Here is a 27638-nt window from a genome sequence, read left to right on the forward strand (position 1 = left end):
CAGTGATATATAGGGCAATTCGAGCTTGGCAAAGCACACTAAAATTTAGAATTCAGAATTAAAATTACAAACTCAATAGTAATGCTGATGGTTTATTTCATGTACATTCTGGTGCGACTGCATCTGCAAGTGATAGAGAATCTATCCTGTTATTTTATTCACATTCAGAATCCATCAGTGGGAGCACCACTTTCAGTTATCTGACGAAACTTTGACGGTCTCTTCCACTCCTGGACCAACATTTCCATCTTTCACGGATCCAAGCAATTGGGAGTTCTCCCGCCCAACCACAACTTCTGCTGCCGAGTCCTCCTTCACAGCAGTCTCCTTACTTTCATCCACTCGATAATAAACCTTGAAGAGTTTGTAACAGAATGATCAAGAACAATAACAGATGTTCGTTTGCCACATTAAAGCAAATGAGAAAATATCACACCTCACAACCACTAGATGTAAGAAAACTTGAAAGTCATGATTAACAAAACTGTCAGGAGATTATCATACCACGCATGTTCGCGGTGGTGAGAGTACTCTTAAGGAGTTGGGACGGCCGTTGAAATTTGTTTCAGGAACCCCTGGTATTCCTTCTGGGAATGTGAAGTGGTCTACATCATGGCCTACCTGCCAGTAAAATGTAATAAACGTATCAACAACTTCTGATAACAAAGAGAGATGGTGCATTACTTTTTGTTTCTGCGATTATTTTAATTGCAATTTCCCTAAAATACTCTTCTGCTTAATACAACACTGGGAATAGGTATGTAAAGGGAATCCTTACTCTTCCAGGTCCACCGAATTCAAAAGCATCACTATCTAGTGCAACTCTGTACTTCCCAGGTAAGTCACACCCCACTTTGTACCTGTATGTTTCAGAACACAATTCACTTAATAACGTAATTTGCCAGTACAATCATTGTTCAAACTGCTTCTATCGAGCATGCAGCTACATCAACAAATAAGCAAAAGGAAATATACCCATCGTATGTGTTTACTGGATGAAAATTAAATACAAAAACTAGATCTCCACGCTCAAAGACAATAACCTGCAACCCGCAATTTCAAAAATACTTGTCAGTTGAAATAATCAATCATCTTTGTTTACATTCTTACTTGACTAGTTTATCCATAAACTCATGTTCATAAAAGTGCAAAGAGAAATGGTGACTGGTTGGTCAAACAGAGGAGCATACTTTAAAAACGTTACCCACTAGAGATATCCATATTAATTCCAAGGGTTGCTGCTCAGACTATTACCCACAATTGTTATCCACATTACCCACTATTGTTAATATGTGCAGTAATTTAATTGGTTTATTCCTTTTGATGTATGAGAACTGGGAACCACTTATCCACTTACTGCTATTTGTATAATAAGATAGAATACTACCACAGTTCAAAAAACAGTAAAGGAACACCACCATATCTTACCTTGTCTTCTTCATTTGTGCTGCTCACTATCTGCTTCGTTGATGAAAGGAACGAAAATTTCTCATCAAGCAAGTGCATAGCTCTGTCAAATGCGTTCATAAACTAGACAAGTTGCAAGAATAAGGATGTAATAAGTGACATTAAACTTTTTTATTGCATGTAAAAGCAAAGAAATCAACTATACAACATAAACTCATAACTTTTTTTGGGTCAGAAAACAAAAACTCAAATATTAAGAATATAGTTCCAAAGACCATCAATAACCATGTTCCATCATGATTCCACACGAGTTTTTAATCAATAAACCGAGACTGATTCTTAGAGAACACATGGTTGAGAACATATTGTGAACATAGTTTTAGAACAAGCACTCTGAACAGATGGAATGTCAGTAGATATACTATACTGGTCCAGTAAATCTGATTTGTGTTAAATATATGCACACGTGCATGAAAGCTCACATGCAAGCACACACATGAAAACTCTACAAAGGATGCCAACTAGTTATTTCTCAGTTCATGCCACAACGGTTAAATGTTTAATTTGAGCAGCCATTGACAGAAGATGTAACAAAACATGCAAAATTAACAAATGCTAAAAACAGTAAATGTAGATTGTGTCTCCAGAGTCCAGACCTTATATCTTAAATGATCTGTATCCACCAGGTTCCATTGGCGTCTGCACTTTTCATAACTCCACTCATTGCCTTCTCTTGGAAAGTCGATCCACTCAGGGTGTCCAAACTATAAAATAAACCAATCTTTTTACAGGGTTGCCACGTGCCGACACTTTTTTCACGTCTTAAATATTCTCACAAAAGAAGTGGCTCTCGATATGAAATTTTCAAGGTCATGCTGCACTGCAGCACCAAGTGTTTTGCACACAACATACTAGCAAATGTGCTTACCTCATTACCCATAAAGTTAAGGTAACCCTCGCCTCCTAATGCCATAGTTATAAAATGTATCATCTGAAAAAGTGGAAAACAACAATGAGAGCTAAATAAGTCCACAAACTTAATATATTGAGAAGGAAAGCATGTCACAGATAAATATGCTAATAAGAACTGGCAGTAGTTCAGAACTTCAGATGTTCTCCAAACCCAAAATGCAAGTCGGTGACCCAAAAGATCGTCAAAACAAATATTTTAGCTACTTTGTCCGTGATAGGTGAACATTTCTGGTGTAATCTGATCATTGTGATCCTTGTTGATGTAGCCATTGTATATACAAACAAAATGAGCAAGAGAAACAGCATATGCAATTGATGCTTCCGGTACCAAAAGTAGAAGAACAAACCTTGTGAAGAGCAACCCCGCGCTCAACAGTAGGAGATGCTTCATTCAAACAAGACATGCCAGAGTACATTTCTTTATCCATCAAAAAGAATGCAATCGTCTTGTCACCCACAATTGCCTGCAACAAGCAGTAGCGACCAAAATTGTAAAGAGAAGTTAAATTTTGCAACAATAACGAGAACATGAAAGAAGACCATTGACATTTTAAAGATTTTTGAAAAAAGAAAAAAAAAACAAAAGAAAAAACATATACACCATGACAAAACTTGACTCTATTGTTTCTACTGGTCTCTTGCAAAAAAAGAAATCCTCATACCTGGTCATGACTCTCAGCATAGGAAACACACTTCTCAGTGTATCTCCTATTCGTCAAGCTCCATGAAATTTCCTTCATCGACCACTCTTCGTCTTTCTTGTTTTTCACATAATCAATCCATTTGTCAGGGATGGCCATTGCCAGCCGGTAGTCAAAACCAACACCTCCTTCAGAGACAGGCCGACCAAGTCCAGGCATCCCAGAAACATCTTCAGCAATTACAGTTGCAGATGGCAATATTTTATGGATCAGATAGTTGGCAAGCATCAAATAAACAACAGCATCAACATCTGTTGCCTCACTGAAGTACTCGTCATAATTCCCTGTAAATGCCATATTTATGCCATGGTGATGATACAGCATGGAAGTTACTCCATCAAATCGAAACCCATCAAATTGATACTCCTCCAGCCACCACCTTAAGTTGGATAAAAAGAAGCGGAGAACTTCCCAATTAGCATAGTTGAAAAGTCGGCTATCCCATAGCTTATGGTAGCCTCTATCTCCTGTGTGGAAATAGGAATCTTGTGTGCTTTGACCAACTTCAAAGCCACTGAGGCCATCAGTGACGTTATTACTTGCATGACTGTGAACAACATCCATCAATACACGCAAACCTAGGGAATGTGCTTTATCAATTAGATATTTAAGGTCCTCAGGTGTTCCAGATCTACTGCTTACGGCAAAGAAGTTTGTCACATGATAACCGAAGGATGCATAATAGGAATGCTCCATCACGGCCATCAGCTGGACTGTGTTATAGTTATTTGCTTGGATACGAGGCAAAACATTATCAGCAAATTCTCTGTATGAACTGATGCGGGGTTCTGAGCTACTCATTCCAACATGGGCCTCATATATTCGTGGAGCCTTGGGTTTTGGAGGACGACCGTACTTAAACTGATACCTGCATGATCCAATGGATAAAACTTACTAGAAAAACCAAGTTAAATTATAAAGAGGCTAACTTGGAAAGTAAAACAGGTTTCTAGCTGTTAGATGCCAAAATTTAAGTTGCTAGAAAGTAGAAACTCTCCAAATCATCAGACCATTTTGCAAAGTAGAGAAAAATTGCAGAATACCTTTCTGATGGTGGTGGATCCCAGTACACACCATCATATGGAGCTGCAAATCTTGTTGGGTCCACAGTGGCATATTTAATCCAAGCAGGAATACGATCAACCCAAACTCCATTTCCATGCTTGAACCGGAATTTAACCTTTGAATTGTGAGGAATAGCTGGACTTCCATCAAAATCGGGTATCTTAATACTCCATACCCCAAATTCGCCCTTCTCCATCTCGTATTTGCCGCCATCCCATCCATTAAAGTCTCCAACAAGTTGCGCCTCCCTAAGTTTTAGAATTACACAATCAATCAAAATATAATTATGCATCATATCTGAAGCTAATCCAATGGTTTTGTTCAAAAGCTAATGAACTCACTGAGCTGCAGGGGCCCATTCACGGTACACAATTCCACCATCTTCTCTGTTAAATCCAAATTTCACATAACCTACAGGAGCAGCAAAACAGTGTTTCATACTGTGAACCTTGTTTAAGAAAAATGATATCGTCTAAACAGTTCCATATGTTATGATCCAAAGCATTCATAGATAGATATCCATGTATAAAGTATAAACCACCAAAAGGGAAAAGCATTGATGACAGGAAATACAAATCACCTTGCGCGAATTCCTCTAAACCTCCTTCATATTTCTCAAAGAGACTCTTCTGCTCCAAATATCTTGTTATTCGATGCTTGAAGTGATCTTTGTATGGCTCCAAGTTTGAATCTGTTCTCACAACACCAATATCTTCCATCTCTTCATCACTGACTGTCATTTTCGAGCTGTCGTCTGTCAAAACTGCTGAAACTCTGGGACTGGGACTACGCTCCAACTAACAAACAAAACAACAAAATAATTCATATTTACTTAGCTCAAAACTTCACGCTGAAATCCGCCAAAAAAAAAAAAAAAAAAAAAAAAAAACTTCACGCTGAAACCCCCACATAGATGAAATCCCTATCCTTTTGCTACTTTAGTAATGGAAATCAAGCCAGATTATTTAGAAACGTGAAGCAGAACTACCTTCCCACATCTAAAACCCCCTGGAGGGGACAATACTCTATGTCGAAGCTGAAAAGAGACTGCTTTAGTTTGAGTTACCCTCGGACTCAGGTAGTCCTTGGAACACGATAAAGACTCAAAAGAACGAGTGAGATGAAGACCCAAAGAACCCAACATCTTCTTTCACCGATCACTAGGCCTCACTGGCTCGTCTGTCAGTCTTACTCTCACTCCCACCCTGCCACACACACTCTCCCACCATCTCTCTCTCTCTCTCTCTCCTCAGAATAAGAAGGCCGTGCCTGAAAAAATCTGGACGGTTGGTGTTGCCTCGGGGGGACCCGCATTCACGAAAATGATTACTGCTTCTTCTGGAGAAAGGGATGTGGGATTGCTTTGGAGCGGAAACGAGTATATAATCTCCACGTGACATGCGACGGATGGCTCACTATGAGGACAACTCCTCCACAGCCGTTGGTTCCGTTTGCTTTTATACCCTTCCTGCAGCGGCTACGTGTTGCTTCCAGGTGTTTTTACACTTAGAATATTGGGGATCATTTTCCCTAGAATATTCAATATTCCACATTTTATTAATTCTTTTTCTTTGAGATATTTATCGGAGATTTTATACTATTCCGAAGGATGACATATTTTAATTTTTTTGAACGGTTCATAAAATTAGACATATATTTGAAAGTATGATGTATATCTTTTTATTAATAATATAACGTATGATTGAGACTAATCGCTCTAAATAAAGCATTTGATGATAAGTGAGACGATGTTTGACAAAAAACAAAAGTGAGACGATGATTAAAGATATACAATAATATAGGTGACATAAAATTATGGGAGTAGGTTAAAGATTAAACAAATTATACAGAACCAATGATAAAGTGGGAGTCATACCACAAGGGACAATGAACAAGTGGATTTGATGATTGAAAAAATAAAATATAAAATAATGTACAAGTTGTGCATTATAAATTAGCCCAAATTGAAATGACAATTTTGCTTGAGTTCATTAATCTCCTTCATCGGTCCCCAATCACCAAAATAGGTTTATTTAATGCGTTTTGTATGATTAATAATATTCATTGAATTGAAATTTGGTTAGGTTAAAGATTTCTCTAAAGAAAAAAGAAAAAGAAAAAAAGTACCAAAATTGCGAAACAAATTTAGTTGTGGCCCAAGTACCCAATGGCCAAATTTTAGTTGTGGTAGATTCACACTTATAATTGTAGTCGTAAAGAATCGACTACTGCCAAAACACGTATTGAAAATATAAAAGATACGATGTGGTGTTAGCTCAGTGGTTAGAGCACCTACTACCTAAGATCAAGGTCCTGAGTTTGAGTCACCATGGGGGTAGGAGTGAAATCCTTTGATCCTCTTTTAAAAAAAAAATTATATAAAAAAAAAAATTCACAGGAAAAAAAAATTATAAAAAAAAAATTTGTACACTGGTAAAGAATCGACTACTGCCAAAACACGTATTGAAAATATAACTAATTTGGACATTATTCGTGTAAACTCTTGCGTATGTACTATAGTAGTAGTATAGTAGTTTCATAAAAATAGACCGTCTATTCTAAATAAATATTTGGACTAAATTCAGTTTGCCCCCTCAAACTTTGGGGCAAACATCAGTTTGGTCCCTGACCTTTTTTTTTTAATCATGATGGTCCCTGCACTTTCAATTTCCATCAGCGAAGTCCAAATTTCAAATTTGACGCCAAAGATGACGTCACAAGCTGATTTGGCACCGACATGGGGGCCCACTTTTCAGACATTGACCCTCAATTTGGATGAAATGTCCAAACTACCCTTGTTACCCCAAAAACCAGAAAACAATGGCCGACTCCCTCTCTCTCTCTCTCTTCCTCCTCCTCCTCCTCCGCCATGAAAGACAGAGAAACCCAACAACCCTCTCGCCCTCGACCTCCTTCTCTCTTCTCCAACAGAACCCATAAGAACAAAAGGTCCGACAAAAAAAATTATCGAGCACCATTCCCAAATCTCTCAGCAAACCAAACAAGCTCCGAATCAAATCCAGACGAACACCACCAAAAATCTAACCCCAACATTCAAAACCCCATAATACATGGAAAATAATCGAATTGCAAAACAAAGGGAACATAATCAAAATTGCAAAGCAAATCGAGCCATCACTTCGATTTCGGTGGTGTCGAAATCGGAAATTGAAATTTGCAATCTGGGAATATAAATCGATCCAGCTCCGACTTCTGCCCTATCGATCCAACTCCGGCCACCAAATCTTAGAAACTATTCAACCAGATTGCCGCCATGACGCAGATTCCCAAATCTTCTGTTACTGAACCAAACCCCATAATCATCCACAGGATTGTCACAATCCAAAGCCAAAACACCGACTCGGGTAATCCCAGCAACAGAAAGGACAAGAGCCTTAGCTTGACCTCGACCTCCATTATGGCTTTGGAGATGTCAGACATTGAAGGCCGATGACGTTATCGATCCAACTTCGTTGTTGTGGGTGACTGAGATTTTGTGAGCTCAATTCAATGGCTTCTTCATGTCTCTCATCCAAACTGTTTCTGGGTTCTGGTTCAGGTTCCAATTTCAATTCTTTACAAAAACCCAACTCGAATTCACACAACAAGCAAACGAATAATCAAAGAAGCTGAGAGTGTTACCTGATCATGATGAAAACCGAGGACGAAAATCACAAGAAGATTATGATGAAGTTGTCATAAAATTTAGGGGAAAAAGAAAAAGTTGTGGGTTTTCTCTATAAATTTTTGTCGGATTGTGGAAATTAGACAGAGAAGAAGACGATTAAGAAGGCAAGCTTCAGAAGCAAAACAATTAAGCTTGAAAGCCGTCTTCGTTTTTGAGAGGACCGAACGGCTTTTTGGGTTGAGGGAATCGAGGTCTATTCAATTTGAGCTTGGTGGAGCGGTAATCGACGGCGTTGGAGTTCGGATGCAGTGGCCGGAATCTCGGGCTTGACGGAGGACGGAGGAGGACTGAGAAGCTGTTGGATTGATTTGGCTTTTAGGCTTTGGAGATATGAAAGACAGAGGTAAAGTGAAGCAGAAGAGAGAAAAAAGAAAGAAAATTAAAAATTAGATTAAATTCTAATAAAAGAAAAAGAAAATTAGATTAAATAGAAGATGTCCATCTTGCCCTTCTTAGGGGATCAAAATCTGAAAAGTGGGCCACAATGTCGGTGCCAAATCAGCTTGTGACGTCATTTTTGGCGTCAAATTTGAAATTTGGACTTTGCTTATGGAAATTGAAAGTGCAGGGACCATCATGATTAAAAAAAAAGGTCAGGGACGAAACTGATGTTTGCCCCAAAGTTTGAGGGGGCAAACTGAATTTAGTCCTAAATATTTAAAGATGTTCTATAAAAATAACATATTTACACATACAAATAGACAACTAGTCGCGAGAATGTTAAATTTACCAAATTGTTCGTTTGTTTGATGAACAATTTGTGATTTAATTATAATTCTATATAGTTGGTTCTTCTGATTTAGCAAAACTCAAAAGAATGATTCGGGTTAAAAAAAAAAACAAAAACACAATGTTTTTTTTTTTTGATTGAAAAAAGCATGTATTTATTTTTGAACAACAATATTGTCCAGTTAAAAATTAAGAAAGAGGAGAAGGATTGGGCCGAGTAGTGAAGCCCAATCCCTAAACCCACCGGCACCGGGCAGCAAGTAGAACCCAGCAGACGAGCAGCGGCAGCGAGTTCATAGTCATAGAAACAGAAACAGAAACAGAAAAAAGGGGAAGCGATGGAGGGCGAAGAAGGAGGAGGGATAAGGCTGAGCAAGAGGTTCTCAGACAAAGGAGGCGAAGTCGATAACAAAACCAAGTCAGGCACAGCGTGGAGCCACTCGTACCTGAACCAGAAGCCATGGCACCCTCTCTCTTACCCCAACCAACGCCGCAAGTGGATCGCCGAGCAGATCCAGGCCCAGCACCAGCGTCGCTCCGAAGAAGTCTCCCGCGAGGCACCTCCCTTTCTCTCTCTCTCTCTCCATCAAACCTCTCAATTTTTTCTCCAATTTTTGTTATGGTTATCAATTTCAATTGTGTTTGATTTTTGCAGTATGCGCAAGAGCAGGAGTTCTTTCGCCAGGCAGCTCTCATCTCCAAGAAAGATAAAGAAAAGGTTATAATCTCCTTCTTTTCGTTCTTTCCTTGTTTAATATCTGACCTAAGCTAAGCTACATTTGGTTAACTTTAATCATTATATTATATTGTGTGTAGATTGAGGCGATGAAAGCTGTTAGCTTCATGTATGTTCGTCCGCCGGGTTACAATGCCGAGAGTGCCAAAGCTGCAGAGCTTGCCGATGAGAGTATGAGAGATGGTCAACAAACACAAACAGATGGTCCTTCTACTTCAATGTACCATATATATACTCTCTCTTTGTTTTGTTTTGTTTTGTTTTCGCAATTGATTATATTTTCAATTCGTGTTTATTCTAATCGACCCTTGCTTATTAGGCCTCCCAGTGCTGAAGAAGGCAAGAAGAAACCAAGGCCTAAAGATGTATTTGGCCGCAGTTTGCCTACTGAACAAGAGTTTGAAGTGTTGAAAAATGCTCCTAGGTGTGTCTTCAGTAGCTTTTATATCATGCAAGTTGCTTATGTTATAGTTTCTAGACTGAAACGAATGTGGCAACAGGGGATAACATTAGCATTAAGAAGACGGGTAACAGTTCTCTTTCATAAATTTGTTTTAGGTTGCATTTGTTCACTTGATGCATAAAGTAAGATTATATGATATTGAATTATACATTTTGTTACAAAAGGGAGTTTGGATCTCGTACTGAGATTTACCTTTCCTCGTAGAGTAATTGTGATGTTGATTTTTGATTTACTCCAATGTGAAATTGCTTTCACCTGGCTGAAGATGTAGTTATCACTTGCTGTAAATGATGGTTTGGTTTTCTTGGTGTCTATATTTTTGTAACTAGAAAGTAACCAACAGTGACGGTACATGTAAGGGTATCTTTCAACATGAAAGTCATTCTTTGTTATTTGCTATCATTGTCCATAATTGAACTGCATTGGAACAGTTAAGTTGACACTATTTTTTTGATGATGATAAGAAGCATAAGAATATAATTTGTGTTTTGTTTGTAAAGGCTGGAGACTGGTGTTCCTACGAGGGCAAAACCATTTGGAGTTGAAGTGCGCAATGTAAAGTGTGTCAGGTGTGGAACATTTGGTCACCAAAGCGGTGATCGTGAATGTCCATTGAAGGATGTTATTATGCCTAATGAAGAGAGCCGACTGAAAAGGGATGATCCTTTGACTGCCATTCTTGCACACACAGATCCTAGTGAGGTCAGTCTTTGCTCATTTGAATGGTAAAACAAATAGGTTTCATGAGCCTCAAAGTGTAGGGCATGGATCATAGTGTGAGTGTGAGTGTGAGTGTGTGTCTGTGTTTTTTTTTTGTTTTTCTTCTCCCCTTTGAATGTGACCTATTACAATCTATATTTGTTTTAGATCCATTTAACATTATCACTATCTTTGCCTCTTCGCCTGGAGCTAAAAGATTCTGAGTCTGTTTTTCTTTGGGTGGGTGGGGAGTTGGAAAACTATGTTGTGTCCGTGTTTTTTTTTGTTTTTCTTCTCCCCTTTGAATGTGACCTATTACAATCTATATTTTTTTTAGATCCATTTAACATTATCACTATCTTTGCCTCTTCGCCTGGAGCTAAAAGATTCTGAGTCTGTTTTTCTTTGGGTGGGTGGGGAGTTGGAAAACTATGTTGTGATAACGAGAATGTCCAGCTTAAGTTGGGTTAATACTACCCTGACAGACCAACCAAGGTTAGACCCATGGTTTGCTCCCATCTGGTCTGGGATTCAAATACCCTGCTTCTTTATGGTTTACTCTGTTTGAAATGCAACTACTAAAAATATAGTGCCCTGTTATGAAACTTATACCTATTTCTTGTCCTATTTTGCTTCTTTTTCAGCCTCTGAAGTGGGAACTCAAGCAAAAACCAGGAATTAGTCCTCCACGTGGAGGGTTTAAGCCAGATGACCCCAACCAGCAAATAGTTGCCGAGGAGGATATATTTGATGAGTATGGAGGTATTTACTTTTCAATTTCAGTTCAATTCTGGAATATGATGCATATCTTGTGTCTTTGTAGTGCATACAAAATAACTGCCAACCCCATCCATTATTAGGATTTCTCAGTGGGGATGTCATCCCTGAGTTGCTGGCCAACTTCTCGAGCAAACCCAAGAAGAAGTCCAAAAAGAAGACCAAGCGCAAAACAAAGCAGTCACCATCCATTAGTGGAGAAGACCGGTCATCTTCTGATGAGGATGACAAGAGGGGGTCAAAGAAGAAAGTATCCAAGCTAAAGAAAAAGAAGCGTAACCATTCTGAATCGAGCTCACCAGAGATTGATAGACATGAAGTAAAGAACAAAGACAAGGAATCTTATTCATCTGAGGATTTGAATCATGAAAAGCATCACAGAAGTACAAGGAACAGATCGAAGCATTCTCATTCATTTGAAGATTCTGACATGGACAGGTGGCAGTACAGAAGAGACAAGAACAGAGACAGAGATGCTAATTCATCTGAAGATTCTGAGCCTGATAAGAACCAAAGAGGTACCAGACACAAGCATTCTTACTCATCTGAGGATTCGGATGGTGAAAAACATCATAGAAGTACAAAGAACAGAAGAGACAAGAACAGAGACAGAGATGCTAATTCATCTGAAGATTCTGAGCCTGATAAGAACCAAAGAGGTACCAGACACAAGCTTTCTTACTCATCTGAGGATTCGGATGGTGAAAAACATCATAGAAGTACAAAGAACAGACAGAGGCACTCTCATTCATATAAAGATTTTGGGATTAATAGGCATTTTAGAAGGGAGAAGAGCAGGGACAGTTGTGCCAATTCATTTGAAGATTCTGAGCCTGATAGGCACCTTCCAAGTGACAAGCGAAGACACCAGAGCAGACACCGACATTCTTATTCATCCGAAGATTCTGAGCCTGATAGGCACCATTCAAGTGACAAGAGAAGACAGTGGAGCAGACACCGGCATTCTTATTCGTCTGAAGATACTGACATAGGCAGGCAGAAAAGAAGTAAAAGAAGCAGGGATGAGCCTACCTATTCATTTAATGAGACCGATGATAAAAGGCATCGTACAAGTAGAAACAGTAGACACAAGCACTAGATGTAGATTCCCACTCTTGAGGATGAGAGATGTAGACACTATTGCAGTTGCCATCACCAGTTCATCAATCTTCTGGCTATCAGAACAATTTTTTTACCAAGTCTTTTGGAACATCTGGCCTGGAAAGTGCTTCGGTGGAAATGAGCTTTACTCAGAAACGTGAGGAGGACCCGAGTCAACTGACACGACCAATTATTTGTCACCTGTGTTTCTTGTATTGTATTCATGAAACTGATGGTCCATCGATACAACTTCCATATAAGAAAGAAAGGATTTACTTTTGAACATTTGAAGAAGAAATATGAATGTTATTACCAGTTGCTTTTTGTATACATGTTTTAAATGAAGTTAGTTTCATGGTTAAATGACATAATTTCCTAATATCTGTACAACTGGTTTCAGCAAGATGTTTAAAAATTAAAAAAAAGATCAATCATCAGTTTTAAAGTACAATAAGAAACCGAAAGAGGGCTTGCACTTTGTTCTCTCCGGCGGCGCCTGGACGTCGGAGATGGCCTATGGCCTCACCGCTGTCATAGGGTTTGCTGCCGGACGGGAAATCTACTGTCCATAGGGCTGTTGAAGGGCTTTGCTCGGGTTTTTGTCAAGGAGTTCGGTTGGGATGGTGGTGAAGGGTGGATCGTGCGTACGGTCGGGTTTATCGATCCCCGCGGCTGGGTTTTGTTGGATCGGTGGTGCCATTCGTTGGCGGCGTGCGATTGCGACGCTTGGCTCCGGATTGGTTGTTCTGGTTTGATGCAGGTCGCGGCGGCGGCGTGAACTCAGGATGGCTTCGATCGCCGGGATGGTTTGTTCTGTGCTGATGCAGGTCAGTGAGGGCGGCTTGGTCGCGGCGGTGGTGAGGCGGATCGGGAACATGCAGGTCGGGCGATGTAAATCGGCTGGAGCTTGGCCGGATGGTGACGTACGACAGGGTTGTGAAGGAAGGTGGACTGGCCCGAACCAACTTGACGGGTCTGGAGCAAATTTCCCTTTGGTGGACTACCCCTGTTGGGCCGCGAACTGTTGGGCTAGGGTTTTGCCCTAGTCCATTGCTATTTGGGCTAGGGTTTAGGCCCTTGGCCCAACCCTATGTTTTTAGCTTTTTTGTCTAATTACACTATGTTCCTTTGTTTTAGGAACCTCAAAACCATATGTGGTTGGGGCCTATATTCTATGTTTTTATCCATAGTTTCTAGGCTCACTTTAAATGAGCGGTTAGTTCGAATATAGGTGGTCTATTCTCTATGTATAACAGTAGTCTGCTACAACTTCTTGATCTGCCTAGTTGAAGGCAGCATAAGGATATGTAATGGCCATCTTGGCATGCGTCAATGAAATCCACATTTCCTTCAAAAAAAAAAAAAGATGTTTAAAAATTAAAGAGAAGTAAAATGTAATTAACTAGGAAGAAAAAGTAAGAAGAGAAAACCAAAAGATATTTTTTTTTACAGTGTCCAGTTCGGCAGCCCAGAGCAGTAGTCCTGCCTAGGTAAGAAATGGGAATAACCAAAGTCAGTTCCCCTCTGAAAATATATGCTGTAGGGTTTAACTCGGGGTTTAATCAAGATGGCTGTTGCTAGCGCTCACAGGATAAGAGGAGGGTCTCTGACGGCGGCTGCCGCCGCTCTCTCCGTCACGGAATCAAAACTGAAGGTCAAGGCTTGCTCTCCGGAGGTCTGCAAATTCCTCGGCATCCCTGACCCTTCTGACCGATCTCGATCTCCCACTGCTCTCTTAATTTCCAAGTTCATCAGACTCCACAACAATCAGGTAATGCTTTTGCTACTATGATTCTTGGAATTACAGACCAGCGACTTATGGTTAATTGGGTTATGTTATTTAGAGCCCTGGAATCAAGGACCGGAATTGGGAGCAGAACTTGAAGACATTATTGCACGGCAAAGACAGAGTTGGGTTGCCGGAGGTCACCAGATTGCTCTCACCGGAATTTACCTATTCCACTATCAAAAGCACCGATGCAACAGCCACTTTTGGGCAGATCGAGGCTAACAAATCCAAGAAAATAACTGGGAAGGCCAGTAAAAAGTAAAGCAGCAGGATATGATATCTTGATCTTAAAAGAGTGTTTAAATAATTATCCTACTTTAAATGTGTTATCTTTGCATGTTGAATACTTTGATGTTCTTATTTCGAGCCATGGGATTTGTTTCATGGTGTTGATGTTGCTGAATTGATTGTTGGACATAATGCATCTTTTGTGGCTAATCTGATTATGATTATTGGGAGCTTCTCATGTAATTCTGTTTTTCTGAACACTATCTCATACTAGCAACCATCTTTGTTCATAAATTTGCCGTGTTTATCAATAAAGGGAGTCAAGAACTTATATTAGATGCAAACATAAGTAATAGATGCATAATACAAAACAAGAAGAGACACAGCCTAAGCTGCAGCTATGCAAGCGTTTGGTTCCCTATTGCAATGGCCAACAAATGCTACGAGACTACATCAAGTTCAACGAAATTTTGGCCACTTAGTTCATAATCCCCTTATTGCAATGTCCGATTTTGGCTGCGGATAACGAAACTGGAAACAACGAAGTTATTTGCTCTTTTGTGGACCATCTGTTGTAAGCACAGCTAACAACTTCACATCTGGCAAATCCAGATTTTACTGCCAAGGCTTCGCACTCTCTTTTGGGTTTCTCCTTCTCTCCTTGGACTGAGCTGGTGTAAATGAATCCTGCTCACAGATAATGTTCGAGGAGATGCTACTATAAGGCGTGACGGGAGCCAGAGTACCTTATACAAATGCAACAGAATGTAGCCCAAAACTCAAGACCCTAAAATCGTACTGTGAAAATCTCCGAGTTTTATAGTTTGCGTGTTCATTCTTTCAAAATATGTTGTGTATTCCATAATATAATTAGTATTGCTAATCATTACGACACTTTGTTAGTGTTCAGTGATTAGATGAGGCTCTTCTTATTATTGAAAATTATGTATTTTTTTACGAAATTTAGTCACTGTTATATTGTAGATTGTTATTTTAGAAGAAAAAAACGAAAAAAAGAAAAAAGAAAAGAGGTATTCCGTCACATCCACACGTGCACATTATCAACAACAGTAATTACACGTGCGAAGATAGATTTGATAATCCGCACAGAATCGGATTCACCACCCATTCTCCGATTGAAATTTGCTTTGGTTTTTCAATCTCCGGCCACCGGCATGACGATATCAGAGGACGAGGACGAGAGTTTGGCTCAATTCCTTGAAACGGAGGTGCTCTCCGAGGTCTCCGATCAGGTCATCTCCTTCATCTTTCTCTCAATTTTCGATTTGTTCAATTTCAAAATTCGATCTTTAGGGTTTCAATTTGTCTTGAATTTGCGTTTTGATTGGTTTGGTTGCGTTTTAGGAGGAGGAGGAGGAGGAAGATTTGATGATAAAGGAGCCCAACCCTAAGAGAATGCATATGACCGAGGATAAGGCAGAGAATCAGAAAAGCAAAGAAGAAGATAAAGCAAGCTGCTCTTCATCTTCTTCGACCGCCATTGTCAGTAACAACCAGCTCATGAGAATTGACACTGGGATTTTGAGCAAAATCCCACCCGAGCTGTTCCGTCACATCCTCAAGTTCCTATCTTCTGAGGATCTCATTGCTTGTTCACTCGTCTGTAGATTTCTGAATCATGCAGCTTCTGATGAATCCTTGTGGCAACGCTTGTGAGTAACTAACTCTCTTAGTCTCTCTGTAGAAAGTTCTTCGATTTTTTGATGTTTTCGCCCACCAAAGCTTGTTGCTTTTCCTATGTTAGATGTTTCAAAGTTTTCGAATAATGTGCTAATATGTGTGCAGGTATCGTATGCGATGGGGTCTTTTGCCCCCTACCAGAAAGCTACGCGAATGTCCTTGGAAAAAGCTTTACATTGAGGTAGGTGCTTCTTTCTCTATCATTTGTTTTTCAATATTGTAGTAATTACTCATTCTCAGTTTCTAAGCTAAGCACCTATAGTGGACTAGGAATGCTGAAGTTCTCATAGTTGTACAAGATTATAGAATACCTAGATAAGCGACACTAGCCTATAAGAAAACTCTTTTCTTTTGCAGCGTGATGAAGAGGACATGGTGGATCTTGGTAGAAATTGCCCGGTTGAGTTCAAGGAGTACTATGTCCAAATGCAAGCTGCCAAAAGAAGCCAAGCACCTCTTCCTTCACAGGTAATTGGAGTTACTTCAGCCTCAAATTACTTCTTATATTTGTGAAGCTGTCTTTTCATGTGAGATTAGAGAAGAGCATGCTGTTATTCTTTTTCATCCACTATATAAGTTTACTTTTATGGGTATATAAACCTTCTGCATAATGGTTGTGGCCGTTCCCCCTTGAGCAAGATTTATTGTGGTGGTCTGTTACTAGAAGTGGAGTAGGGACTGCATGGAAATGGTTGGACTCCCGTGTTCTAATGGTTCCCTTTCATGCCCTTTAAAATTTATATCACAATTTCTTGTTTTGGTCTGAATTTCCCAGAGTCATCCTTATTTTTCCCCCCTGTTCCACAGAGGGGGAGTGGGCTAGATTTTGTTTTTGGGAGGGTGTCTGGGTAGGTGAGACTTGAATTTCATAGCCCATTTCTAATTTATACAGGTCTGCGTCCATCTATCCTTAATGTCATTCTCTTCTTCCCATGTTGTTATTTATATATTTTATTGGAATTTTACTTTTAGAAGAAATGTGATTAGGAGGTTACTTAATCTTCTGATTTGCATTAGTAATGTTGCCATGCATCTCACCTGTCCTGATGAAGAGAGTGTCTATATATGAAAAATGGGGTTTTTTCTTGCAAGCCCTTTCTTTGCTTAATAATTTGAATTCTTTGGTCCCTCTTTTATGTGCAAGAACTCATTTTTTTGCTTGGCTGTTGGCTTATGGAAAGATCAATACTTTTCTGATACTTTCAAAATGAATGCCCCACTCTTCATTATTTATTCGTTGGTGTACACTCTCCAAATCCAAAACAATGGCTGAATCTTTTGACCAAGTTTTATTGCACTGCTCTTTCATAACTTGGATTTGGAACAGATTGGTCAGGGTCTTTGGTTTGGACTGGGAGGCTCCTAGGGACTGCTATTCATTGCTCAGGGAATTTGTACTCTAGAGAGGTGCCGACAAGAGGGCTAATACTCTGTGGAACTGTGCTGTTTTGGCCTCTTTGTGGGTGGTATGGTTGGAAAGATATAGAGCAATTATTGATGACAAAGAAGTGTCTTTAGTATGTGACAGAATCAAGTATATGTCTCGTTGGGCTTCTATGTCTAGGCATTTTATTCGTGTTCCTTGTGGGTTAAGGGTTTTGCAGGTCTCTGTTTGTTTTCCCACCTTGTGGGATTTTGTTTGCCTATTTCTGATAGACACCTGGTTTTTTACTCTTTGTTTATTCTATCTCTTAATAACATTATTTGTTTTTATAAAGTAAACATTTATAGGAAGAATCTTTTAAACTTTATCTGTCGGTTTGCTTTTTTTCATGTGAAGGCGAAAGATGATGGGTTAATTCTTGACAAGACAGTAGCTGATCAAGTGTCCATCTGGAAAAGAAGTAAAGGCCTGACTGATAAGGTGGTAACTGATCATACTTGTTCCGGTGAAAAGTGTACTTACTACCAAGTTGGAGATGTGTTTGTTTGCGAGAAGACTGGGCAGGTTCATGGTAGGAGATACTCTCAATGACTTCATGCACTTTGTATCTTGATGCATATATCTAGGAATTTATGATGGATTTTGGATCTCATCCAGTTTTATTTTCTGTTTTCCTCTACAGTATGTGATGAGTTTTGCAGAGAAGCTGTTATGGATCCCGCTAATATGCTTTGGGTCTGTAGAATATCTGGTCATTGCTTTGATAATGTACTGTCACCACAAGAAGTGGAGTCAGATGCAGTGAGTGGAAATCTGCTCTACCTTGCAATTTTAATTGTCATACTGAAAGTCTTCATAAAGTAGCACCTCATTTGTCCTCATGATATATTGAATTATACAAATAATTAGATACGATTATTAAGGCACCTTATCAACCATGGGAACATGAAAACTATGATCACTCGCTGTAGTATTGGTAAATGCATTAGGTTGCTGAATGGGCGAGTAGTTACTCATGTATGTTGATTTGTATATATGTAACTTAATCGTTTCATTGACAAATCTTTCAGGAACAGCAACAGGAAGATCCGACAGATGAGCCAGAACCATTCATGGGATCCGGCCGCTTTGGTAATTCAGTTGCCTTATTTGTTACTTTGAGAAGTTGAATGTTGATTATCAACCACTGTGTTTTATTGTGGTGTGCAAAACTCATTGTGCTGTTATTTGTTGTGGCAGCGCGAGCTTATTTGCTGGGATATAACTGTGCGGATGAGAAAGAGCTAGAAGCTACTTGGAGGTTTTTGTGAACAGATCAAGGTCTCCCATCTTGGTGATGTTTGGCGTATCTAGAACAAATGCCGTGTGTACTATTTATATTACTTATCTTAAGTTGATCCCCAGAGCTCTGTGTATGCTTAAAATGACCTCTTAGAGTAGATTTTTTTCCTCTTCTTTTCCTGGAATCGACTCTTTATAGTAGATGAGGGGAGTGTACTATTATTGTTGTTGTTAAAATATTAGAGTGTACTGCTCTTGCTGGTTCTTAGCATTTTATTTTATTTTATTATTATTATTTTTTTATGGTAAGTAAGGGGTCAAAAAGACCCAGAAACAAAGAAACAGACTAAAAAAGAACTAGCTAGCTTGGCCTATCATTAGGCCTAACAGAGATTCTTCTTTGCCGAGATACTCCATCAAGATCATCAAGATAAGCAGAAGAGGCATGAATGGGAGGACCATCAAAAGGTTCTTAGAGCATCTCCAACAGAATACTTATTTCAAAAAAAATTTGAAATTTAACTAATTTTAGGCTAAGTTTGATCTCCAGCAGACTAGCTAAATAAAAGCTAAATTTAGCTTTAGCTAAAAGACCTAGCTATATTTAGCTAGAGAAAAGAGAAATTTAACTTTAGGTATTCTGCTGGAGCATAACTGAATATTCAACTAGCTATAGTCTAATTTTAGCTACTTTTAGCTATGAAGATAGCTATCACTGTTGGAAATGCTCTTAGCATTGTATGCGATATATATGGCACTTATAGGCAATAAATTTTATTTATTCAAAATCCAAGTGCTTGTATTTGTACTTAGAAAGGGTTCAGTCCTGGAAACCGATGTCAAAAAGGGTTTCTGGTCTCATCGATGTCAGATTGAGAGTCGAGAACCAAACTGAATATAGAGTTATGAAATGTAATTAACCCATATACCTATGTTGAGGGAAAAAAATCTCATTATGAAAAAAAAAAAAAAAATTATCTGAATCACTAAATTAATGCTCAACCTAAACTAAAGAAGTTACTATTAATAGTCTCAAAAATAGAAAAAGCCAGTAGAGAATATTTACCGTAACACCCAATCACTGTGAGAAAAAAGATCTCTCAATTTACAGATAGATTTAATTTCTGTTTTTACCATATAAAAGTTTCTGTATTTACTGTAAAAAAATATATATATATATATATAAGAGCAGTAAAATATGTACGTGTGTAGTTAAAAGTTAAAACAAAGTTTAAGTTTAAGCTCACGCGCCGCATCTGTCCCTCTCCTCCTTACTTTCTGAAACCCTAATATTCTGAAAGGACAACCAAACCCTCCTGTGTTCAACTCTGCTACGCCACACGCCTTTAGAGTTTCAGCTCCTTCTTGTTCTCAATCTCTGCGCTTCCATCGGCTTCGTTTTGCTGGGTATATTTCTCCCTCATTCAATTACTACTGTACTTGTGGATTCCTCGATTATCGAAAGCACATATCTTTTTGTGTGCGTATGTTATTATTTTTTTTTTTTCACCGGATTGATTGTTAGTATGAACTGAAAAATCGACCAGGAAACATCTCATCTCAATATGGATCAATTCTGGCTTTCTGTGAAATTGTGTGAAATTCTTTTGGAGATGTAATGGATTTAATTTAGTTCTGTATCCATTTACTAGTTTACCTGAAAAAGTATCAATTTTTGCCAGATGTATATTCGAAGATTAGGATTTCATATACAATGATTCACGAATCCATTAATTCTGTCAGAAATTGTCTCTAGTGTAAGGTTGAATTGGATTGCAGAGTTAACAAGACCAACTTTGATTCAGTTTTGTTAAAATTCAACAGTTTTGAACCGATGATCACCTCCTTAAATCCATCTGTAGGAGAGGGAGTGAAAGTTAAAAGTGTGTGTGGTGTTAAATACCAAACATACAGAAAGAAAGAGAGGCCCTTCTAGCTATAATTCTGATATTTTGCTCTGTCTGTGTATATCAATTGACAGTGGATAAAGAAAAATAAGAGATGTCGGACCGGTTAACCCGTATAGCTATTGTGAGCTCTGATAGATGCAAGCCCAAGAAGTGCCGCCAGGAATGCAAGAAGAGCTGTCCTGTCGTCAAGACTGGTAAAATTTCATGTGGAAATTTGTATGTGTCCCTATATTTGTATACTCATGCAATTATTGGATCAAATTATCTTTTGTTGAACACAAACTTATTTATAAGCTGTTTTTATTGTCTCACCTGATCGATCAATCTGCAGGGAAACTATGTATTGAGGTTACTACTGCATCCAAAATTGCTTTTATCTCAGAAGAGTTGTGCATTGGCTGTGGTATATGTGTTAAGGTCCGTAAGAAGTGTTTCTATAACTTTTCTTGTTGTTCTCTACTCTATTGTGTGTTTAAAGGTGTTTTTTTTTTTCCCTTGTCTGTCTGTGACTCTATCTCTTGTTTTGATGCAGAAATGCCCATTTGAGGCAATTCAGATTATTAACTTGCCAAAGGATTTGGACAAAGATACCACCCATCGTTATGGGGCTAACACTTTCAAGTTACACAGGTTAGTACCATAGCACATTTTTGGGAAAGCGTAACTTTTGGTTTTGGTTGTTTTGAGATGGAAGCAATTTCAATTTCAGGTTACCAGTCCCAAGGCCAGGTCAAGTCCTTGGTTTGGTTGGAACTAATGGAATTGGGAAGTCAACTGCCCTCAAAGTTTTGGCCGGAAAACTGAAACCAAATTTAGGCCGTTTCAATGTAACACTCCTTATTTTCAATTATTCCCTTCTCTGATAAAGATGTCACTTTGGCATTTTCGTTTCTTAATCTTTATCATTCTTTTCCAGAATCCTCCGGATTGGCAGGAAATCTTGACCTACTTTCGTGGATCTGAGTTGCAGAATTATTTTACCCGTATTTTGGAAGACAATTTGAAGGTACCTTTTGACTTTGATGCTTGTAACTTTTCTTACGGGATTGGATATGACTTAATAAGACTTTGTCTGTTTCAATTCTTAATACATATCTCCTTACATAATGGATGTCTTGACCAGTTGTGGTTTGTTGACTCTTGGTCATATGTTTTGTTCTCTTTTTTGTTTTCCTTTCATTTGTTGTTTCGCTGATGTGGATTTATACTCTCACTCAAGTACCTAGGAAACTAGTTAGGCCATATAGTTTGTTTCAGTCCCCAACTCTCTGGTTATGCTTTCTTAGTCCATTTTGAAATTAAGCTAGCACTAGTAAACATTGCTGTAGGGTTGAGGCTGTCTTGATTTCCAATATGGAACACATTGCTCTCATAATTACCTAAAGGTATTTCAGAATGGCAAGTTGTTGAACCAGGTGTGTTTTGCTATACAATTTCACAGTGGTCAATGAAAATAAACAATGAACTGACTATTAAAATTACAAAACCAACTCTATTTGGTAATTGAACCAGACTGATAAACCTATGCGATCAGACTGATAAGCACTCCTAGTTTAACAGGTTAAAGAAATCAGAACGGTCATCTATTTCAATACTGAAAGTATTGGCACTGAGCCTGGCCTGGCCGAGCTGATATCCTCGCCTAGGCCCATGTCTGCTCATTTTAGGAGAAGCTGGCTTATTTTGTCTACCATTCTATTTGAATGCATGCATTTCTGCTCTCTTTTGTCATCATGGATACAGTTTTGGTGCTAAATATAATATTTATCTTATCCTAATTCCATACTTATATAGTTTCCTTTTTATTTCACAGGCCATTATAAAGCCCCAGTATGTAGATCACATTCCAAAAGCAGTTCATGGAAATGTAGGGGAGGTGCTCAACCAGAAAGATGAGAGGGGTGTCAAGGAAGAACTGTGTCATGACCTTGAGCTGAACCAGGTTATTGATCGTAATGTAGGGGATTTATCAGGTGGGGAACTTCAAAGATTTGCTATTGCTGTTGTCGCCATACAGAGTGCAGAGATATATATGTTTGATGAGCCTTCAAGTTATCTTGATGTCAAACAAAGGCTCAAAGCTGCCCAAGTTGTTCGATCATTGCTCAGGCCTAATAGGTTTGTCGTTAATCTATCTTGTGTCCTCAATTTTCTTTGCCCAATAATGGGAAATTCCCTCTCTTATATTCCAGAAATTTATGTTCCAGAACGTTTGGGTAATGGGTATATGTCTTTGTGTTGTTCAGCTATGTAATTGTTGTGGAGCACGATTTGAGTGTCCTGGATTACTTATCGGACTTCATTTGCTGTTTATATGGAAAACCGGGTGCATATGGAGTTGTAACCCTTCCCTTCTCAGTTAGAGAAGGAATCAACATCTTCTTGGCTGGATTTGTTCCTACCGAAAATCTGAGGTTTCGAGATGAATCACTGACCTTTAAGGCAAGGCTACAATTTTTTTCCCATGAAATGCTCTCACATATTAGTACTATGTGATTTACTTTGTTGCCTTTTCTAGGTTGCTGAGACTCCACAGGAAACTGCTGAGGAAATTGAAACATATGCACGATATAAATACCCAACAATGAGTAAAACACAGGGAAACTTCAGGCTTCGTGTGATGGAGGGTGAATTTACTGATTCGCAGATTATTGTGATGCTCGGTGAGAACGGAACAGGGAAAACAACATTTATCCGTATGCTGGTATTTTTCTTTTTCCATCACAAATCACTTTGTATCTTGAGATGTTTTCTCTCCTCTTTTTTTGTCTTTTTGTTTGTGAGTGTATTTTTATTTTGATACATTGAGTATGCGTATTCATCCATTTTGCAGGCTGGTTTATTGAAACCTGATAATGTAGAAAATTCAGATGTGGAAATACCTGAATTTAATGTCTCTTACAAGCCGCAGAAGATCAGTCCAAAGTTTCAGAACACTGTCAGACACTTGTTGCATTCAAAAATACGTGATTCGTATACTCATCCCCAGTTCATGTCAGATGTGATGAAGCCTCTTCTTATTGAGCAACTAATGGATCAAGAAGTTGTAAATCTCTCTGGTGGAGAGTTGCAAAGGGTTGCATTATGTTTGTGCCTTGGAAAGGTAAACGATTGTTATTAATGTTGGAACATTAACGGTAACCAGCGGTCACTTTTCAGTTCTTAATATATTTATCTGTTTACTTAATGCAGCCAGCAGACATTTATCTGATCGATGAACCAAGTGCATATCTGGATTCTGAGCAGCGTATTGTTGCTTCAAAAGTCATAAAGAGGTTTATCCTGCATGCCAAGAAAACTGCATTTGTGGTTGAACACGACTTTATCATGGCTACGTACTTGGCAGATAGAGTTATTGTCTATGAAGGGAAGCCATCGATTGATTGTACTGCAAATTGTCCGCAGTCATTGTTGACTGGGATGAACCTCTTTTTATCTGTAAGTGTTCAGACAACTTTATTTTCGACCCTTCTAATGAGAGTAACTAGCGATGATATGAATTTAGTTTTGATTCTGTTAATTGTTTATGCATAGTCAAAACTTTCTGCTAACTCATGCTATTTGTACTACCACTCTCAAATTAATTTTAAAATGGGTAAAAAAAAATTTGAAGTGCTCTGTCTCCACAAGTATCTTTTTATTGAATTTTTTATTTTTTTTGGTTGATGCAGCATCTGGATATCACATTTAGACGTGACCCGACAAACTTTCGTCCAAGAATCAACAAAATGAACTCAACAAAGGACAGAGAACAAAAGAATGCTGGTTCCTACTATTACCTGGATGATTGATATAATCAATACAGTATGCTTTTTCATCGCTACAAATTATATCATTGCTTAGATTTCACGTCTTCATGGAATCTCTTTGTTAATTGGAATTGTACTTTGCAGTTTAGCAAATTCAGAGGGCATTGTACAGACTCTAAAGGGATCTCGGCTGAGGCCCCCGACATGTTGACAGACGATCAGTCCTTTGCCTGCTGAAGAGGTGATGCTTGCTTTCCTACATGGATTAGTTTCCAGGCCGTTCCATGTTGCTACTTGAGTTATGCCTTGTAGTGTGCTTGCAGTTATCCAGTTTTGGTTATTGCCATGAGGCGAGAATCTAAATGTACAATGGTTTCTCTTAACATCAACTATATTTGAGTCCGTATGTTATTTGAGGAATGGAGTTTTTCTCCAAGAATGAGTTCTTTTATAGATTCTTTCAACATTTGTGTTTTCTGAGTTTATGCATCGATGCTGCCTTTATAAATTAAATAAATACACATGTTGGGAGATGGACATCCTCACCCTGCTCGCGGTTGTAATGCGGTTCAACTGTACATTTTTGGTTGATTTTCAAGATAAATCAAGATCGTTTTTGTTCCATTTCCGGATTGATTGTAACGCTAGAACTTGATATTTTGAACTGAAAAGAAAGGCCTGTAAAATGAACATTTGAGTGTAACCCAAGGATCCAATAAAATCATGTACAATTGGGGGAAAAGGAAAAGAAGCAGAAAAAGAAAAGAAAAAATATTTAAATATGTTCACATTTGCTTATGAGTTGTAGGAGTGCTTTTGCCTTTCTTTGAGCTCTATTGGTTCCACTCTTTGTGATCTCAACCAAATGCTCATATACTCCATACTGAAGTGAGGCGAGTAAGAAAGATGAATTGTTTGACCCCAACTCGAGAAGTACTGATGTTGCACATTCCTTGTTCTTGGGGGTTCCTTCTCGAATAAAGTCAACAAGAGTCTCGATGAATGAGAGCTGTCCAATCTCTTGCCGTCCATCTGGGTGTGATGCAAGAAGCAAGAAGATGGAGAGAGACTCATCCACCATTCCCAAGTTTCTGTCCTTGAGTACCTTGAGTAGAGGCGGTACAATGCCAGCACTGATGGCCCTTGCCTTGTTTGCTTGGTTCAAAGATAAGTTGAACAATGCAGTTGCAGCATCTTTTTTACCTCTAATTGTCCCATTTTGCAATAAATCTACTAATGGTGGAATGCCGTCTGATAATCCTATTTTTACTTTGTTCTCATCAAGCATCGATAAGCTAAACAAAGCTGCTGCAGAGTTCTCTCTAGCTTCTGTGCTTCCAGTCTTCAAGACTTCTATAATAGCTGGAATGGCCTCTTCTCTGGTTATGAGCTTCTTGTTTGTTTCATCAATTGATAGGTTTAGTAGAGCTGTCACTGCATGCTGTTGAATTTTAGAGTCCGGATAGGAAAGAAGTTGCACTAAGGGTGGGATTCCTCCACTTTGTGCAATCAAAATTCTGTTCTCGGGATTCTCTTTTGAGAGCAAACGAATTTTCATGGCAGCCTTCCTTTGCACTTCTAATTGACAGGACGATAGCTTTTCAAACCAGGGTTGTGATCTCCTCTTTGTGCTCGGAGGAGGAGCTTTCCTGGTCCTGGGAAGCTTCCTTTACTGGAAGCTTGAACTTGTTCTTCTCGCACCACTGCTGGATTAGATTTTTGAGGAGCATAGTTTGGCGCTACTGACAGGTGAGGTAGAGTTACCCTCGTTTTTGGGACATGTCGCATGATTGGAGTCGAACCACTTTTGTATGCTTTCTCTGTCATATGTCTTCAGAAGATGGACAAACCCGAAAAAAGAATAAGATTAGTTTCTAGTGTGATGTAGTATTAGAAGAATCAGTTCCATTTGGCACATGTAAAATCACCTGTCCACTCGCAACAATCACAGGATCAGTCATTACTTCCAGTGTGATTGGACAAAGAAACTCATGAGGGATCACCAAAGATGGGCACTTGAGCATTTTCGGCACAACAGGTTCATCGACAACATTGGTTACTTCCATTCCTGCAAGTAGTCTGAATTTGTTAAGAAGATCGATGACTTGCTGAGAAGTTTCTGCACTAATCCCTCCTCTTTCTTTAACAAGGTTCCTTACAGTAATTGTTTCTATTTTCAGGTCCTCAACTGTATGCAGCTCTAGCTTTTGCGCCAGCCTTTCTATTATGGCACTATCAGCATTTCTGTCATGTTTTTTCTCCAAAACCACCATTATATCCATTGCAAGTTCTATATCTTGTGTATCTGTTCGCTTCCTAGCTCGTTTAAGTTGCCTCACCATGAGGTCAATCTGGACCGAAACAAAAGCTTAGTTACATTACATGAGGATCAACAGATATTGCTAATTATTTCATGTCGAACGAATATCTGGATCTATATGTATTTTCTAACGACAGACCTGTTCTCTGATTTCGTCTGAGATACCAAGCTCATCAGGCACACTATCCAAAGCCAGAGTGAGTTTGTCATGAACCCCATGAAATCTAACCATGACTGCGTCACTTTCAATTGCCTGAAATTATCCAAAAACCAAAAACATCAAAAATGAAAAGAAAAAAAGTATATATATATATATATATATATAATCATCCCAAAATACAATGTACATAGTTTGAAATTCGAATATACCAGATAAATTTTGCTGTCCTCGTGACAAAACTTGAGCAATTTCTTGGCCATGACAAGAACCTTCTTCAGATCCACCATCCAAACAACAACGCTCTCCGGAACCGGGCCTTCGAGCTCTCGTACCTCTTCGAAAAGCGGCAACAAAAGCTTCATACGCCTCAGAAGGTTGTAACATTCTTTTCTCTGCGTCCTCCGGTACTCTCCTAATCGAGCCGCCGATTGAATCACGCTCTCCAACGATTGAATCAAACCCTCCGCCGTTTCCTCTCCGCCGCCTCCACATCCTTCACCTTCACATCCCTCTCTCTCTCCATCCATCACCATCGACCTGGATCTTCTTCGCCCATATATGTCGATTTTACCCGCCACAAAAAGTCTAGTTGTATACAGTTTTGAATGCATTAATGTACGAGTAAGGCAGCTAGGGTTTTGGTCTCGTTGACGGGAATTTGAGGGATCGGAGAAATGGAATCGAAACCCTAACGATGATTTGCATGGATTCCAAGTGGTGTGTGAGACCAAGAAATTTGGCGGGCTTTTCGGGTCTGCAAGAGCGCCTAAAATAGATA

The 27638-nt window shown here is 39.0% G+C and overlaps 6 protein-coding genes across 8 annotated transcripts; 4 read left to right on the forward strand and 2 right to left on the reverse strand.

Annotated features, from left to right (window-relative positions):
* Nucleotides 1-25: 25 nt before the first annotated feature.
* On the reverse strand, nt 26-5470 carry LOC133736248 (1,4-alpha-glucan-branching enzyme 1, chloroplastic/amyloplastic-like). The gene is made up of 13 exons (XM_062163686.1): nt 5134-5470; nt 4726-4942; nt 4487-4556; nt 4124-4393; nt 3042-3948; nt 2727-2843; nt 2336-2398; nt 2064-2171; nt 1429-1530; nt 976-1043; nt 779-860; nt 505-621; nt 26-354 (listed from the first exon to the last, which is right to left on the reverse strand). The coding sequence occupies exons 1-13, from the start codon at nt 5287-5289 to the stop codon at nt 193-195; spliced, it is 2439 nt and encodes an 812-aa protein (XP_062019670.1). The 5' UTR covers nt 5290-5470; the 3' UTR covers nt 26-192.
* A 3322-nt stretch (nt 5471-8792) lies between these two features.
* LOC133739208 (uncharacterized zinc finger CCHC domain-containing protein At4g19190) lies at nt 8793-12666 on the forward strand. 2 transcript variants are annotated; one of them, XM_062166946.1, is made up of 7 exons: nt 8797-9119; nt 9218-9280; nt 9379-9518; nt 9618-9722; nt 10262-10463; nt 11105-11222; nt 11321-12666. In XM_062166946.1, the coding sequence occupies exons 1-7, from the start codon at nt 8901-8903 to the stop codon at nt 12334-12336; spliced, it is 1863 nt and encodes a 620-aa protein (XP_062022930.1). In that variant the 5' UTR covers nt 8797-8900; the 3' UTR covers nt 12337-12666. The 2 variants fall into 2 exon arrangements, with proteins under 2 accessions (XP_062022929.1, XP_062022930.1); XM_062166945.1 differs by having other exon boundaries at nt 8793-9119; nt 9379-9722.
* Nucleotides 12667-13852: 1186 nt separating this feature from the next.
* On the forward strand, nt 13853-14598 carry LOC133739151 (uncharacterized). Its single transcript, XM_062166885.1, has 2 exons — nt 13853-14109; nt 14183-14598. Exons 1-2 carry the CDS (start codon nt 13906-13908, stop codon nt 14387-14389), a joined length of 411 nt encoding a protein of 136 aa, XP_062022869.1. The 5' UTR covers nt 13853-13905; the 3' UTR covers nt 14390-14598.
* An 853-nt stretch (nt 14599-15451) lies between these two features.
* LOC133739150 (F-box protein SKIP31) lies at nt 15452-19016 on the forward strand. 2 transcript variants are annotated; one of them, XM_062166882.1, is made up of 8 exons: nt 15452-15608; nt 15721-16028; nt 16162-16237; nt 16414-16524; nt 17837-18011; nt 18123-18241; nt 18511-18571; nt 18680-19016. In XM_062166882.1, the coding sequence occupies exons 1-8, from the start codon at nt 15531-15533 to the stop codon at nt 18748-18750; spliced, it is 999 nt and encodes a 332-aa protein (XP_062022866.1). In that variant the 5' UTR covers nt 15452-15530; the 3' UTR covers nt 18751-19016. The 2 variants fall into 2 exon arrangements, with proteins under 2 accessions (XP_062022866.1, XP_062022867.1); XM_062166883.1 differs by having other exon boundaries at nt 15453-15608; nt 15727-16028.
* A 954-nt stretch (nt 19017-19970) lies between these two features.
* LOC133736988 (ABC transporter E family member 2) lies at nt 19971-24860 on the forward strand. Its single transcript, XM_062164619.1, has 13 exons — nt 19971-20128; nt 20703-20825; nt 20963-21048; nt 21164-21261; nt 21341-21458; nt 21548-21637; nt 22445-22749; nt 22878-23073; nt 23150-23335; nt 23465-23734; nt 23824-24069; nt 24303-24435; nt 24525-24860. The coding sequence occupies exons 2-12, from the start codon at nt 20723-20725 to the stop codon at nt 24420-24422; spliced, it is 1818 nt and encodes a 605-aa protein (XP_062020603.1). The 5' UTR covers nt 19971-20128; nt 20703-20722; the 3' UTR covers nt 24423-24435; nt 24525-24860.
* Nucleotides 24861-25066: 206 nt separating this feature from the next.
* LOC133736987 (U-box domain-containing protein 15) lies at nt 25067-27559 on the reverse strand. The gene is given in 7 exon segments (XM_062164618.1): nt 25067-25983; nt 25985-26104; nt 26106-26156; nt 26158-26211; nt 26309-26731; nt 26840-26953; nt 27070-27559. Coding segments are annotated over 7 exon segments (1992 nt in total). The 5' UTR covers nt 27472-27559; the 3' UTR covers nt 25067-25155.
* Between the last annotated feature and the right edge of the window lie 79 nt (nt 27560-27638).

This window comes from Rosa rugosa, chromosome 3 (assembly GCF_958449725.1).
Source record: "Rosa rugosa chromosome 3, drRosRugo1.1, whole genome shotgun sequence".
NCBI classification, from domain to species: Eukaryota; Viridiplantae; Streptophyta; class Magnoliopsida; order Rosales; family Rosaceae; genus Rosa; species Rosa rugosa.

Excerpts from the sequence above, each read along its gene's own strand:
- LOC133736248 (XM_062163686.1), bottom strand. The coding sequence starts at position 5,289 with ATGTTGGGTTCTTTGGGTCTTCATCTCACTCGTTCTTTTGAGTCTTTA. Across the intron at positions 3,949-4,123 it reads GATCCACCACCATCAGAAAG|GTATCAGTTTAAGTACGGTC; the intron begins GTATTCTGCAAT and ends TGGATCATGCAG. Across the intron at positions 355-504 it reads CACCACCGCGAACATGCGTG|GTTTATTATCGAGTGGATGA; the intron begins GTATGATAATCT and ends AAACTCTTCAAG.
- LOC133736988 (XM_062164619.1), top strand. The coding sequence starts at position 20,723 with ATGTCGGACCGGTTAACCCGTATAGCTATTGTGAGCTCTGATAGATGC. Across the intron at positions 21,459-21,547 it reads CAAATTTAGGCCGTTTCAAT|AATCCTCCGGATTGGCAGGA; the intron begins GTAACACTCCTT and ends ATTCTTTTCCAG. Across the intron at positions 21,638-22,444 it reads TTTTGGAAGACAATTTGAAG|GCCATTATAAAGCCCCAGTA; the intron begins GTACCTTTTGAC and ends TTTATTTCACAG.
- LOC133739151 (XM_062166885.1), top strand. The coding sequence starts at position 13,906 with ATGGCTGTTGCTAGCGCTCACAGGATAAGAGGAGGGTCTCTGACGGCG. Across the intron at positions 14,110-14,182 it reads TCAGACTCCACAACAATCAG|AGCCCTGGAATCAAGGACCG; the intron begins GTAATGCTTTTG and ends TATGTTATTTAG.
- LOC133739150 (XM_062166882.1), top strand. The coding sequence starts at position 15,531 with ATGACGATATCAGAGGACGAGGACGAGAGTTTGGCTCAATTCCTTGAA. Across the intron at positions 18,012-18,122 it reads GAAGACTGGGCAGGTTCATG|TATGTGATGAGTTTTGCAGA; the intron begins GTAGGAGATACT and ends TTTCCTCTACAG. Across the intron at positions 18,572-18,679 it reads CATGGGATCCGGCCGCTTTG|CGCGAGCTTATTTGCTGGGA; the intron begins GTAATTCAGTTG and ends TTGTTGTGGCAG.
- LOC133739208 (XM_062166945.1), top strand. The coding sequence starts at position 8,901 with ATGGAGGGCGAAGAAGGAGGAGGGATAAGGCTGAGCAAGAGGTTCTCA. Across the intron at positions 9,723-10,261 it reads GTGTTGAAAAATGCTCCTAG|GCTGGAGACTGGTGTTCCTA; the intron begins GTGTGTCTTCAG and ends TTGTTTGTAAAG. Across the intron at positions 11,223-11,320 it reads TATATTTGATGAGTATGGAG|GATTTCTCAGTGGGGATGTC; the intron begins GTATTTACTTTT and ends ATCCATTATTAG.